Source organism: Schistosoma haematobium, chromosome 1 (assembly GCF_000699445.3).
Source record: "Schistosoma haematobium chromosome 1, whole genome shotgun sequence".
Lineage (NCBI taxonomy): Eukaryota > Metazoa > Platyhelminthes > Trematoda > Strigeidida > Schistosomatidae > Schistosoma > Schistosoma haematobium.
Genome location: NC_067196.1, coordinates 47,033,941 through 47,048,509, shown reverse-complemented (window position 1 = coordinate 47,048,509; position 14,569 = coordinate 47,033,941). Strand labels below are relative to the sequence as shown.

The 14,569-nt window shown below is 28.4% G+C and overlaps 1 protein-coding gene across 1 annotated transcript in view; it reads left to right on the top strand.

Moving 5' to 3' along the window:
* MS3_00001418 (uncharacterized protein) overlaps positions 1–13,063 on the top strand; it is a gene marked incomplete at its 5' end in the record, with an annotated part of 65,040 nt that extends 51,977 nt beyond the window's left edge. Inside the window, 2 exons of the mRNA XM_051208873.1 lie at positions 8,138–8,335; positions 12,489–13,063. Of these exons, the coding sequence (XP_051074277.1) occupies positions 8,138–8,335; positions 12,489–12,952 (662 nt within the window). The 3' untranslated portion in view covers positions 12,953–13,063. The remainder of the gene's footprint in view (positions 1–8,137; positions 8,336–12,488) is intronic.
* Positions 13,064–14,569: the final 1,506 nt, after the last annotated feature.

Sequence of the window (14,569 nt, the reverse complement as noted above, 5' to 3'; positions counted from 1 at the left end):
AAAAATATTTCATTGGTTAACGCTACTTTGTATCTCAGTTTTAATACGAAATAGTTTTAGCATCTGTGCTATATTATTTAACACAATATGCTTTGTGGAAGTAAAAAAATTAGAAGTATATCTGGAATGTATCACTTGTTACCCATGAAAAGTAACTGAACACTGTAACAGACTGATTTTTTCTGCAAATTACCCAGGATTATATTAGTAAATTTAAAAGCCCACTCCATGATTAATGTTACATGAAATCAACTACTGGTTTCACACTAGTTTTCTACACATAGGACATATACTTTGAGACTTATACAATGTCGTATCAAACTAAGTATTCGTTTACAAATTAACGTTGCAAGGTGAGAGTATATGTTTGAGGCTTTTGAAATTTGTAAATGAATAAAAATTACCATATACAACTGAAGCCAACGCTATCCATTTTATAACACTACTTCTTTCTATACTTAGCTTTTAATACCCTGACCATAATTATTGTTCAGGCGTTTATCTAACAAATCACTTAACTGATCACAAGCTATTTTTCATTCCTGCTCCAAAATTCAATTATCAGCTCATTATACTTGTGAAATTAGTGTCCAAACATTATCTTTTTACCTATTGTTGTATTATCTCTTAGCTGTATTATAATAAATTACAAACTATTTAGTATATAAAATATTACAGTTACTTCATTTGTATTTATATTTGAAGTATTTTTGCTAATTATTCCTTATTATTACTATAGCTAATTCTGGACTTAAAATCTGTAAAGTGTTTCATTTATACACTGTCCAGATTAATTCTTGTTTATATGCAGAAATTGAGTTTTATTTTTAACCATAATGTTGGACATGTTGAATGTTATTTTATTAAACTAAGAATCGGAAATTGATTTCTTTTGGCATTTATATATTTTTTACCATTGAGTCGGTTATTTTGTATGGCATTTCTTTAAATGATAAGCCATTACTGAATTCTTTGAAAAGATCAAAGCTTTCTTGAACTACATACTTAGTATTGTTTAATATTAAAGACTTAGCTATGCTTCAATGTGTTCATAAAATATACGTGATCCTTGTAGATTATTCCGATCTATAAACTTGACCTGATAATCAGTAAATAACATTGAATAAGGTTTTACTATTTCGTCTAATTAGTTATTAGAATTATTTATAGATACAGGCTTTTATCTTACACTAATCACAAACATGTTTAAAATCAATTGTAAAACAGTTAAAGAATAAAACCATCAAAAACTTTAGAAATTTATTTTATTACGTCTAAATCATTCATTTGAATAAATACCAAATAATGGGAATCCTAGAAATTTAAACAAATAAAATGACAAAATAAGATATATTACACAAATAATCTTATGAATGAATCAAGTCAAACTCAGAATCACAATCAACTCGAAACAATGCCGTTGTATCATATTTATAAAAATAAATTGTTCAGTGTATGGACAAATACACTGGAAAATGTATCTTGATGGTTTATATATAGTAGATGGTAGTTGTTGTTATTGGAAGATAGGTTTCTAGATTTAAGTTAATAAGAATTTTGTAACAAATAGGAATTGGTATTAGAAGGGGTTTTGTGGATATTATAGTAATTTTAATAAATGAGATCATGAGTTGATTGAAACTAGACCACCGTGTAAAACCTGAAAACAACGTTGGATGTCGGTGGTGCCAGTGATCTAGAGATTAAGCTTTCGCGCAAGAGACTGAAGGTCCTAGATCCGAATGTTGTGAGGCGTGATTGTGGATGCGCACTGCTGAGGAGTTCTACGGCTGGATGAAACGGCCGTCCAGTGCTTCCAGGTTTTCCATGGTGGCCTAGCTTCAATTGACTCATGATCTCATCTGTTAAAATAAAAATGGATTTGGTTTTGGTACATTAATCTATTTAAACTTATGAGTTAGTAAAGTCTTAACAGACACACAATAGCTCAGAAATATTATACTGAAATATAAAAGTCTAGCACTTTTTGACGACTATAACTGCTTTTTAATCATTTCAGTTCGAGTTTGAACTTTTTGATTTCTTCGATTGAGGTGTAAAATTTGACAATAGGCAGGAGGAGTGTGTTCACTACAAAGTTATTGAATATACAATAAAGCCACGTTAATATTAAAAATGTTTTACCATCAAATTAAACTTCATCTACGAGCTTGTTAATCCTAATTTCTACCCTTTGTTTGAGGAATCTGCTAAAATGATACTTTGATTAAGTTATTAATGGAATCAATCAATTACTAAAAAATTGATGGGTTTCAAAAAAATTATGTTTTCACAATAAATCTATAGCTAAAAAAACTTTCCAAAATGATTCTAATTTTAAAATTATTTTTACCATAAACCGAAATTGAGTTGCAAATTACCCATAATCAGAAAACACTTCTATCTCGTTATACATGTATTTGAGGGATGTATGTTGTTAAGTGGCAACAAATAAAGATGAAATATATATATTCAGTGTATCTTGATTTCCTTCTTTATCCTAGTCTATCATGAAACCTTACTACGAATTGATTAGATCTTTATTTTGTTTTAATGATAATATCAAACCAAAGATTAAATTTCTACAATTTTTTCCCTACTTTTCCATTTTCATTAAACTTACTATGCATTAGATGAAACAACTGAATGGAACATCCTTAAAATGTTTTAACATATTAACGCACAATTATAAATTGTTTTTACATAACAAAGAGATTTGAATTATCTTTAAGTAAACATTTCAATTTATGTGTTAATCATTTACTTTTATCTAGAAGGTGCAACAACAACAAGAAAAGAAAACTAATTTTCCTGTTTTAAACATGATAATATCCATTTTAATTAATTAAAACAAATGAGTAGTATACTGATCAATGGTGATTTATATCTACTCTGATTGCTTGTTAACATCAATAATCAATATTATCATCTTTAACAAATATCGTTATTATTATTAGTGTTAAAATTATCATTCTCATAAACTGACTTAAACGGTATAATTTCGATTGAAAAGAAATATCAGAGACAACTATCAATTGATGATATTTATGTTTAAAAAGTTGAGAACATTTTCTTCTCTCGATAAAATTAAATTCATTAAAATTCATGGTGATCAAATAATAATAATAAAGGAAATCTAACATTAAATGATACAAGCAATGATGGATAGTGGCTAGCAGTGGAATCCATGACGCGCGTTTCGTCCTATTTGGGACTCGTCAGCTGGATGTACCTGCATCTCAGAGAGTTGATGTTCACTATCCACTATCCACCATTGCTTACAAATAGCTTGTGAATTAAGCTAATATCGAGGCATACGCACAGTATGCACATATGCCAATAACAGACTGATCAATTGCAGTCTTAAACCTCAATGGGAAGATACAAGCCAAACAATACCAAGTGAATTAAATGATATAGTTTATCGTTATTTATTTATTTTCTATTGAAAAGATTCGTGAAAACTACGCCCACTGAAGGATCTTGCTTACTCCCAGTCAAATTCAATAAATAATTTCTAGTAACTTATGAAAATAATAAATTATTTCCCCTTTTTTTTCTTCGAAAAAATAATAATAGCAACTTAATAACCTGAGATTTGTTGTTGTTTGTTGATTTATTTATTATTTTGGTCACGGTAGTTAAACACAGCATTGAATTCAGTAGACTTACTATGAATAATATAACTCTTATTCAGTAAAGACATAGAAAGAGAGATAGCTTGCATGTGAGTGGATGAATGAATGAGTAAGTAAGTAAGGGGATAATAGACACAAACATAGACAGAAAGAAATACACAGAGACAAAGTATAATAAATTATAGATTTCAGGGTTGTTTTTTTAATACAGACTAAAATAACTGTCTATCTTAGACTGAGGATAATTTAACGGTTGACCAACTAAATTCATGTGTCCATTTGAACTGTAACACTTTGCTAAGTAATATAAGTAGAATGTAACAATTAGTTTTATAATTATTGAACAGCATAGTTCTTTTTTCATGAATCAATAGTAGATAACATGGTTATTATGATACGACGTGGTTTTAAAAAAATTATAAATGAAAGTTCATTTTTGACTTAATAAAATAATTTAGTTTAAATAGTGAACATATACTTGCCCAGTTAATAAATAGGAAATACATAATAAGTATCTTACTAATAGTGTATTATTCTTCTAACTGGTCACTAAAATACACCAATGTGATAAAATACAGTTTGATATCAGTTAATTATGTGATAGTGAAGATTTGTGGCTTATCATGTGAGGTTCCATTCAATTTTCCTTGCCGATCATCACATTTTCACTTCGTTATAAGTTTTTCATTATCAAACTTAAGTGATTTCAATACTAAACAAAGTATCCTTCATAAAAGTGCTGATAAAGCGAATGTTAACTGATCTTGATTTCTGAATTTATTATTGTTATTGTTAGCTTTATTTAATATTATATTTTTGGTATAATATAGAATTCTCAGCACAAAGCATTTCAGCGAGTATCCGTTTCTTTTTTCTTAATTGGTATTGATGACAAATATTGAGTGATCGCCAGTTATATAATAGCATTTCAGAAGACGACATCGGAATAATATTCATTCTTTTCAATGCACGTTGTCAGCCATCACGATGTCTGCGGTTGTAAGTTTTTGTAACTTGTACAGTGAAAGGTCGTAAACTTTTCGTAAATGCATCTGAATAGGCTAGGCAATTATTTGACATAAGGATCAGTTAACAAACAAGCAAACAGATAACTTGTTGAAATATCTAAATGGTAGGAGCGGGTAGCCAAGATATTCAAGAAAGCCACCTGGGTGAACAATAGCATCAGCTTAAAATCTACGTAGAAGTGAAATGTTCGTAGTCTTGCACATATAATTGACAGTTTATCCTAACGATTTTGATCTTGATTGATTATCGTCAATAGTAACCAACCACCTAGCTAAGAGAGCTAAACCCCACCAGCGGTTAATTAGTATGTATTTCTAGCTAAAAGTCATTGTTCAAATTTTTGTGTACATTTTGATTTATTCTATCCTGAGATGTCTAACTTAATAACTGAAATAATTTATAAGTATTCTTTATATTTTTATTCATGTCAAAATTTTAGTGCTAATTATTAAAAGCAGACTTTACTATTTACCTATAAAAATGAAATACATACTGATACTCTCGAACAGTTGTCAAAATCAAGCAAACTACTTTTGTATTTCAACATTCCTAATCGATACAAACTCAGTCCAATAAATCTGACAGAAAAATAATCATTTTTTATTGCGAAACTGGCCTTCTGTTTTTCTATACATCATATTTTTTTAAATGTATATATGGTGAAAATAAAATTCTATTGAATGACAAATTTTATGATAGACATATAAGAACATTACAATACGGGATTTGTGAGTTCAGTTTACAGTTAACATCATTATATGATGTTGGTCAAACAACTAGAGGGTGCTAGAAGACTGATGTGGGACCCCTCAACAGTGATTATCCCCGATTACGCCACCGGTAGTCGAACTGAAGACTTGACGTCCCATGCACATACGCCTAACTCTAAACTGCTGAGCCGGCAACGAGTGATTTACATGTACAACTTCAGTCAGTTCGCAATATTGCGAACACCATCTTTCAATGTACTTAATAGATAACTGCTTCACATTCAATGCATGTGAACTATGCTGCCCACGGTTTCTCATTAGAACTCCACACTAGGACGAAACAGCTTTCCAGTGCTTTCTGATTTTCAGTGGCTGTCTAACTAAGATTAGTCCTTGAAGTTAACTATAAAATATAGATATATTTCTTGTTTTTATCCTTTTCTGCTATATTAAACGATAATTTACGACAGATTTATGGATGATTATGTGCTCAGATTATAATCCACTGGTGCATGGTTCATTTCTACCTGTCACTTTTATTTCCTTTCATATGAAAATATTTCAGCGTATTGCGTTCTTAAAGTCACGATGAGTATACTGCGCATAAATGTTTCTAAAGTTTTTATCGAAAGGAATATCATAAAATCATCGTTTATATGTAAGTAGACAAGTTATCACCTTAAAGATGAATTTTAATTTAACCTTGGTCTTATTCACAGATCCTTATTATTTGACACTTTGAAAGAATAAAAGACACTAAGAGGTAGGTAAATTATAAATCAATAATCACCGTTAGAATGCTATTGTTTGACTTATCATTTCATCAAGTATTATGGGAAAATAATTTCTATTTTAACAGTTACATCATTTTTTTCCATAAATCATGTGTTAAATAGAAAAGAGGAATAACATTCTACCTAAAGTTTTGACATTCACCTAGAAAATTATATCTTGAGTCAGATATTTGATTCTATCTATGTCTAGATCGAGGTTCTCTTATCGAACTCTTGTGAAACATTTTACAAGAATACAAATTAATGATAGCGGTAGTCTATCATTCTGTTATATTCTTTCCATTAAGATTTTTTTCACTTGCTTTTTATTTATATTAACTTAATCAATAATTTGACGAAAGGTGTAGAATGTGAGAAAGACAAAACGACTAGTCTTTTTATTTTTGATTGAGATCATGAACCGATTGATGTTAGACCACTGTTGGAAACCTGGAAAGGTTCACGAGCGAGACTGAAGGCCCTGGGTTCGAATCCAACGAGCGGGATCGTGAATGCGTCAGTGTTTCCAGGTTTCCAACGGTCGTCTAACATCAATCGGTTAATGATCTCAATCAAAAACTTAATAATCTCCACAACCCCTATGCTGATAGTCTTCTTCTTCTTTTCTTAATGAGAAAAATTGATTTTTAAACAAATGCATTAAATCATTGTATAAAAAAGTAAAGATGAAAATTCAATAAACCACAAAGGCAAAATAAATTCAACATTATTTCAAGAGTTGAGATCATGAGTCAATTGAAGCTAGATCATTATGGAAAATCTTATTTGATTCTATTTTTATAATGAAAGAATTTTATATGCTATAGAATGATTTGAACTTTTGCACTACCGAAGGTAATTTACAAAAGATAACCAAAATAATAATTCTTATTACAATCATTAATGAATCTTTTTTTAAAACAAAATCTTAGAAAATGATTACAAAAAAAACGAAACAACTAAGCATTAGTGAAAAGAGTAAACAAGTATAAAAAATATGTATTAGGATATCTCTTTGAAATTTGATAAATTTTCATGGTATCTATACTGAATTGAATATGATGAGTAAAAAAAGTAAAGTATACTAGTATGCTAGTATTTGATCACAGATGTCTTAGACATATTGCTTGCATCTGCTGGGATCATCAGGTAAGTAATAGTGAGGTTAGACGCAGGGCATTAGGGGATAATGGTAAATCAGTTGATAAGGTTGTGAATCTTCATCGAATAAGATAGTTGGGTTATGTGTTACGTATGCCTGAACACCGTTTACCACGACGCCCAATGCTGACTAGTATTAGAAACGGCTGAAAGAAACTGAATATGATGATTCAGTTAAATGCATTGATAAATTAATTTGGACAATACTTACCATTAAATTATAGATTCCTAATTTGTTATTGAGTAAAAAAGTAATGTATACTACATAGAAAGAAAGAATACTCTTTTTCGTCAAATTAATTGATTATCATTTTGAAACTCAAGTTATATATAGATAAAAGTCAGATATGAATTTGTTTGATTTAAGCATTGAGTATAGTATGGGTACAAAATCATTACAGTTAGATACAAGGTGATGATGAAAGCTTTTGAATTCCCAACGGCCTACTGAAGCTTTTTTATTCAAATGTTGTTCACTGGATATCATTTAAAGAAAATGTCTTTTACTATGGGATTTCTAGAATATCACAAAAATATCCGTACGGTTACTTAAATAATCGCATTCGAATGAATTGTCATTAACATCTTTAATTGTCATGTTTGGTCAAATGAACTTGACTCTGGTTGCATATACAGCTTGAATCCAAAGTTTCCTAATGATCAGAAATTCATCAAAATGTTGAGAGACCGTACAAATTAAGTATATTTACATTTCTTTAGCTAAATACTTTGATGAAAAATGTTCAATATTTATTTATGTAAAAGTATAACATTCGACCTTAACATTTAATCTGATTGTTTTCATCTCTCATACTTTCGTACATAGATGATGACTGCAGATTAACTCCATTATTATTACCAAGTACTTCAATGAAATCCGACCATCAATCGGATGATGTAACTGTCTACTCAACTCGTATTCCAGTATCTCTTTCACTTCTTTCGTCTGGACCAAGCAGTTTGGATGAAAACTACAAGTCAAATGATTACAGTATCTTACTGCATACTGGACATTTCATAGAACGTAAGTTTAAATGAACTTGAATAAAACTTGATTATATTCAAGGGATCTTATCTTCAAAAATAAATAATCCTTTTGTACATCGATTTTACGGTTTTTACTTTATGATTCAATCAGCTTTCTAATATTTCATTCTAAAAAAATAAATGTTTTAGCTATAAGATTTGGCATTTTTCAAATAATTTGGCCCGACCCTTAATTTTAACATTTCATTTCATATTGACTGTAAACTTTCTTTGACCCCTTTCGATTTTTGATCAAGTCACGTAAAGAATCTTCCATAATCCGAATTACTGTACAAATTCTTCAGCAGTTTATTTCTCCAAATCAAAAGTAACAAATTGAGAGGATAAAGTAATCTTTATTTTTCAAATTTCTTATTTTTGTTTAAAGAAATGTAGATTAGATGCATATTTAGCGGAAATAGAGTTTCGAACCAAGTAACATAAGGTTCTTAATAACGTCCTGTTTTACGCGGTTAAGTCAATTATGTACCAATATCTCAAAATGACTACATATCTGGGTTTACGTGACGCATAGAATCAAAAGAAATTGGAAAAAAACGTAACACTTTTGTATCATCATGATAGTTATGAAATCATAAGAGATTAGATATTCAACAAGGAAGCATAAAAGTTATTTAGTAAACAAATGATATTACTGTTCGTGTACTGTCAATATATTCCAGTTATTTCATTGAACATCACTGAAGCGGGCTTAAGATTTAATTAAAAATTTAGTTAGTGCAATGAATGGAGTCTTGGGTACTAAACCAATTTATTATAATCTGTAAAATCACCCACTGTATTTGTAAAATATGAAAACAATACATTATGCACTATTTGCCGATCTTCCTTGAGTTGTCCTTGACAAACTTCAGTGTTCTTTCTTTACTGTTATTATTAAAGTTGCTTTCTGTTTTCTTTTCTCTGCTCATTTTTCTTTTCTGTCCGTAAGATTTCTACTTTCAGTATCTGAAACACACTACTTATATCTGTGAGTACAAGTACTACATGCAATATTATTTTTTACAGTTAAATGGAATGAATACAAGTAAAATAAGTCGGACAATTAGAAATGTACACAACCAATGAATTAGAATACTACCAAGCATTTACTGAACTTTTTAGTAAAAAACTATTAACTACTTCGTTGTATAAAAGGAAACGTTATTAAGAATAGATGAATCTTTCAATGTTAATGCAAAGGTTTTTCAGCAAACTTCATATCAAACTTAACAAACTTAATAGAATAACAGAAATATATTGACAATTTATAGTTCTAAAGCTCTTTTAATTCATATTTTAATAGATATTTTACATTGAATGTGGAGATTTCAAATAACTTTGATACAAAACTAACCATTTTAAAGTTTGAAACACTTCAAATCAAGTAATTTGATTTCATTAACACTATCACTGTTGCAATCAGTTGAAAAGTTACATTGTTCTTTTTATGAAGAATGTTCATCTGTGCTTTATCACTAACATGAGTAATAAAATATGCGATACAATATTTTGTTATAATTTCATTGAATTACTTTACGTAAAACTTAAAATTTAAGTAAAAGTGAAAAATTGAAACAAATTTGTATTGATAAAAATCTAGCACATTTTAATAATAAAATACACATGTAATTATGTTTGTTTAAACATCTAGTGTTTCCAGACTTATCGCGGCGGTATAACATTGATCAGTCCATGATCTCAAAAAACATCCAACAATCTACACAACTCCATGCTGCTATATAATATTCCCATAACAGGAAAAGTTTGAAACCTGTGTTTCCCTAGATAACTAAACCAAAATCCAGTATTGAACTGTTCAGTTATACAATAAGAAATTCAAAACTTCCATTCTAAAACATCTAATGAAATATCGTTAAGGAAGGATTAAAAAATCTCAATTTAAATAACTTCATGAAGTTGGCACTAAGTTACACCTAAATCAATGTAATACTAAATACAAGTAGTTTACTATGTGTTTCTCAGCTTCACTGATTACGTGGAAAGTAAGAAAATGAAGTGAATTTATCACCCTATTAATTAAGTTAAAAACCACTTGTTTTTAGTTTACCTTACTGGTCCTTTTCATCTCTTACCTTAGTAATAATTGTTCTTTTATCTTTTTGAGAATAAAATCAGATTATTTCATGTTCATAGTCAGTAAGGAATAAACTGGACAGCTTTTCAAGTCGTTCGTTTGGATATTACTAATACTACTATTGACATGGTTGTTATTGACAGCAAGCAATCGAGGAATGATTGTATTTAATAACTCACTTATTCATGAAATCAATAGTCTTTAATTGCTTACAAAAGTAAACCATGTTGATAGCAGAGATTTACAATAAAAAAGTACACTGGTTACTATCCTTACATCATTTCAAGGTTCCAGAAATCTTACTTAACCTAAGAACGAAGTTCCACTGGAATTTATTGATTAAAATAGTAAATTAATTTGATCTTTCAAGTACTCAATGTTTCAGAGATAAATTTTCTACAAAACTAGTTAGAATAATCAATTATAAAGCCTTGGATGCAGTGTTTTTTACGCACTTTGTCGTTCAAGGAAGCATATTTAGGCATCATGTTTTATAAGCTACTTATTTAGTCATATGCGTTCATAGTAAGACGTCAATCAGTGCTCTAAACTTCATTAAGCAACGCATATTTCAGAACAGTATAGATCCCTGCTTAAAACTTTGACGACTACGTTTCATTGTGAACTTCATTTTGATTATGATGTGTTATAACTTACAAGAAATCAGTTATTCAGCTTTCAAATTTATTAAGACTGACTAATCGTCGTTACTGCCCAAGATAAACGAATTCAAACATTTCCACTAAAAACACTAAATTTGGCAGAATGCTATTGAATTAACGTCTGGACAAAACATCACAGCTTTGAGTATCCTTCATGAAGCTTGATGAAAAATCACAGTATGCTATTATTTATAAACACTTCTTTCATTACTTAAATCAAGGAGCTTTTCTCGATTTTATGAATCAGTTACTTGTAATCATTTCAGTTATGAAAGGCTTCTGTTCTGTCTTCTTTCATTTTAGTTGAAATTTTCCATAAACTACGAAAATAATCAGGAAACTAAGAGTGTTAATGAATCCTCATGCATACTTTATTTAGTTTAAATATGAAGCTAGTATGAATTAAAAAAGTATACTTAATGAATTTACTTGTAATGATTTGAATGTTAAAAATCAAGATCCATATTTTTTGGTTTCATATCGTAAAAATCACAAGTATGGCGAATATTTGAGTAGGTTTTTATATTGCTTAGAGACAACGAGATTGTTTCCACGGCGTTTACAAATTAATAGTATAAGAAACAGATTATTTATTAGTTAATTATTTGAAACAGTTTAGATTTTTATAATCCTACTCAGTTGGATAAAATTTAGATACTGTATTATTTTTACAAAAGGATTATGTGTAATTTAGATCTTAAAAACTAAGTACACTTGTTTAGCCTTTTAACTGTAAATCATTTGGATAAAAATATAAATGTTTAAACTGAATAACCAAATAATATCAGACATTAAAAAAAAACAGATAGCTGCTTTCTTAATTGTATCCATCTTTAGTGAAAGTTATTTTGTAAGTTAAAAAAATTTCTAGGAATTCATTAGCTAACTCCTTGCTCAAATATTTGAGCCACTTAATTTTTTCGAATGTGCAAATATTCCAATTAACCTTCCTGTTCTTAATTCTTCGAAGTGAATAATAATGAATGTTAACATTACGTATTCATGCACTTTTGTAAAGTGCCTCCTGATTATTATGATGAAGAAAAACTGGATTAACTGAATTATTTTCTTTCTTGAGAGACGTACATATCAGAATCCATATATCTTAGATACAAGGGGTCGAAGAATATAGTTTTAACAGCTGAAGTGGAGAAAAAATAATAATAGTTTAAGATGTGTGACACTTCTATACTGCTGACAATATTTACTAAATATAATCTTCAATAATCATAGTTTAAACCCATGTTAAATTGAAAAATGTAATAATGCATAATATATCGTGTGAACTACTTACTATGACAAAATTAACACTATCAAATAAAGTAATTACTATTATTTATTGATTATGATTTACTTTCATCATATATAATTGAGATGTGAATATATTTTAGCTATTTTAGCTCAACCACAATGTACTCACCGTTATTTAAACAATGTTCAATCATTCAAACAAAATTGCGGAGGGAATGACAATGAAAATTGGCTTCGATCTAATCCTACTTGTACTTTATTATCAACTAGACAACCTCTCTATTTAGATAACAATACTAATAATAGTGACAATAATGTAATTTCATCGAATACATTTACTTCACGTAGTACACCTCATATCACTGTCTGTCCACTTAATACTAATAATACAGCAGATGATAATAATGTTAATGATGTTAATACTGATAATAATGGAATGAAGAACAATTTAAATGACCAAACAAAATCAATTTATTTAACTGGTAATGAACAAGTGAACAATTCAATGAATCACACGTATACACCATTGAAATGTAATCAACATTCCGTTAGTACATCAGAACAAAAACTTACCCGAGATAATCATAATTCCAGTTTTGTTTAAATGATTTAGTATATATATATATAACTATATAAAATATTTTATAAAACACATCCTTTTATCACTGTTAATTTTTAATATTAACATATATATAAGCGTATAGTAGCTTATTCCATGAAGTATTAATTTAGTTTACAATCTACCTGGTGTATGTCATCTTTTATTCCGTTCATTTTCTTCAGTTAAATGTTACAATATATAATGTATTAAATTTTTAATTGAATAATTAATTTCTTAAAATTATTTATTAATTAAAGACGTTAAAGAGATGAAATGTGACAGTGAGAAATCTTGTTCATTATTCTGTTACTACATGGATAGTGTAATAATAATGATAATCTTATTATTATTATGATGAACTAAAATTATTCTGTCTTTTAATGTATTCAAATTATTTGTAAAATATTTCCTTTTTTCACCGAATTATTACATATACAGTATTAAGAAATTATCAATGTTCACTTATTTTAAAATAATACCAATGATAATTAACAATTACATGGTAAAAGTATACGTATCACTGAAAGATAAACAAGATAGTAAGATAAAAAAAAACAATTTAGTCTACAACTCATAACAATAATAATAATAATAATCAATGTGGTTGAATTTTTTGTCCTCTATTTATACGTGTATATTAAAGCTTATTTTAATCGTTAATGATGATTACATATATAAACAAATATATATATGCAATTTGTATAAATCTTTTGGTTAATTATTATTATTAGTAGTATTAGTATATATATATATATATATATATATATATATATATACTGAATAATAGGTTTTAGGAGAAACTCAGAATAACAGAGGGCCAATAAAATCAGTACGAATATACCAGTATATATTTACTGTTAACTACTTATATCATATCATTATTATTATACTAAGCTGAATAAGCAATAACAGGTTTGCACTAAAAAGCTAGACTCTGTTAACTATAATGAATAGTGATCCCTGAACTTACCCTGGAGATTAAAACAAATTGAAGTTATAAGTAGAACCGTACATGTTAAACAAATAGTTAAGATCAGTTCAACAATAGTGAATCGACAGTCAAATGAACTCAACTGAAAAGCTTATATACGTCACATTTTTTTTCTTTAAATTCACTAACTTGTTATTGAAAAACTTGTAGTTGACATGGAAGCATTATCGACTTGATCTTAATAACTTTCAAAAAGAAATATATTTTGATCCAATAGTTTAATCATAAACTTCATGAATTATGTTAAAACTTGAAAGTTATGAACAAAAATGAACAATTAAAAGAAACTTTTGTAAACAGATCTAAAAAATTGTTAAGTTTGTAAATTGGGTTTCAAACATACAGAAATGAATCTATAGTCTCTTCGTAGAAATGGTAAATGTATATAAAAACGTCTTGGATTAAGAAATGATTTATAATATAGTGAAAGCTATTTACTATGAGAATAAATATTTATACATATTATCACATAATGAAATGGTAAGAGAAATTCATTATTTTTGATAGTTCCTCTACAAGTTATAGTTTGTCAAGTAAATTATATGTGGTTAGTGTAAATTTCAAGAACATCGAACTCTGTTTCATTGTCCGTAACAGTATGTAAAAATATTTTCTATAAAACAGTATTG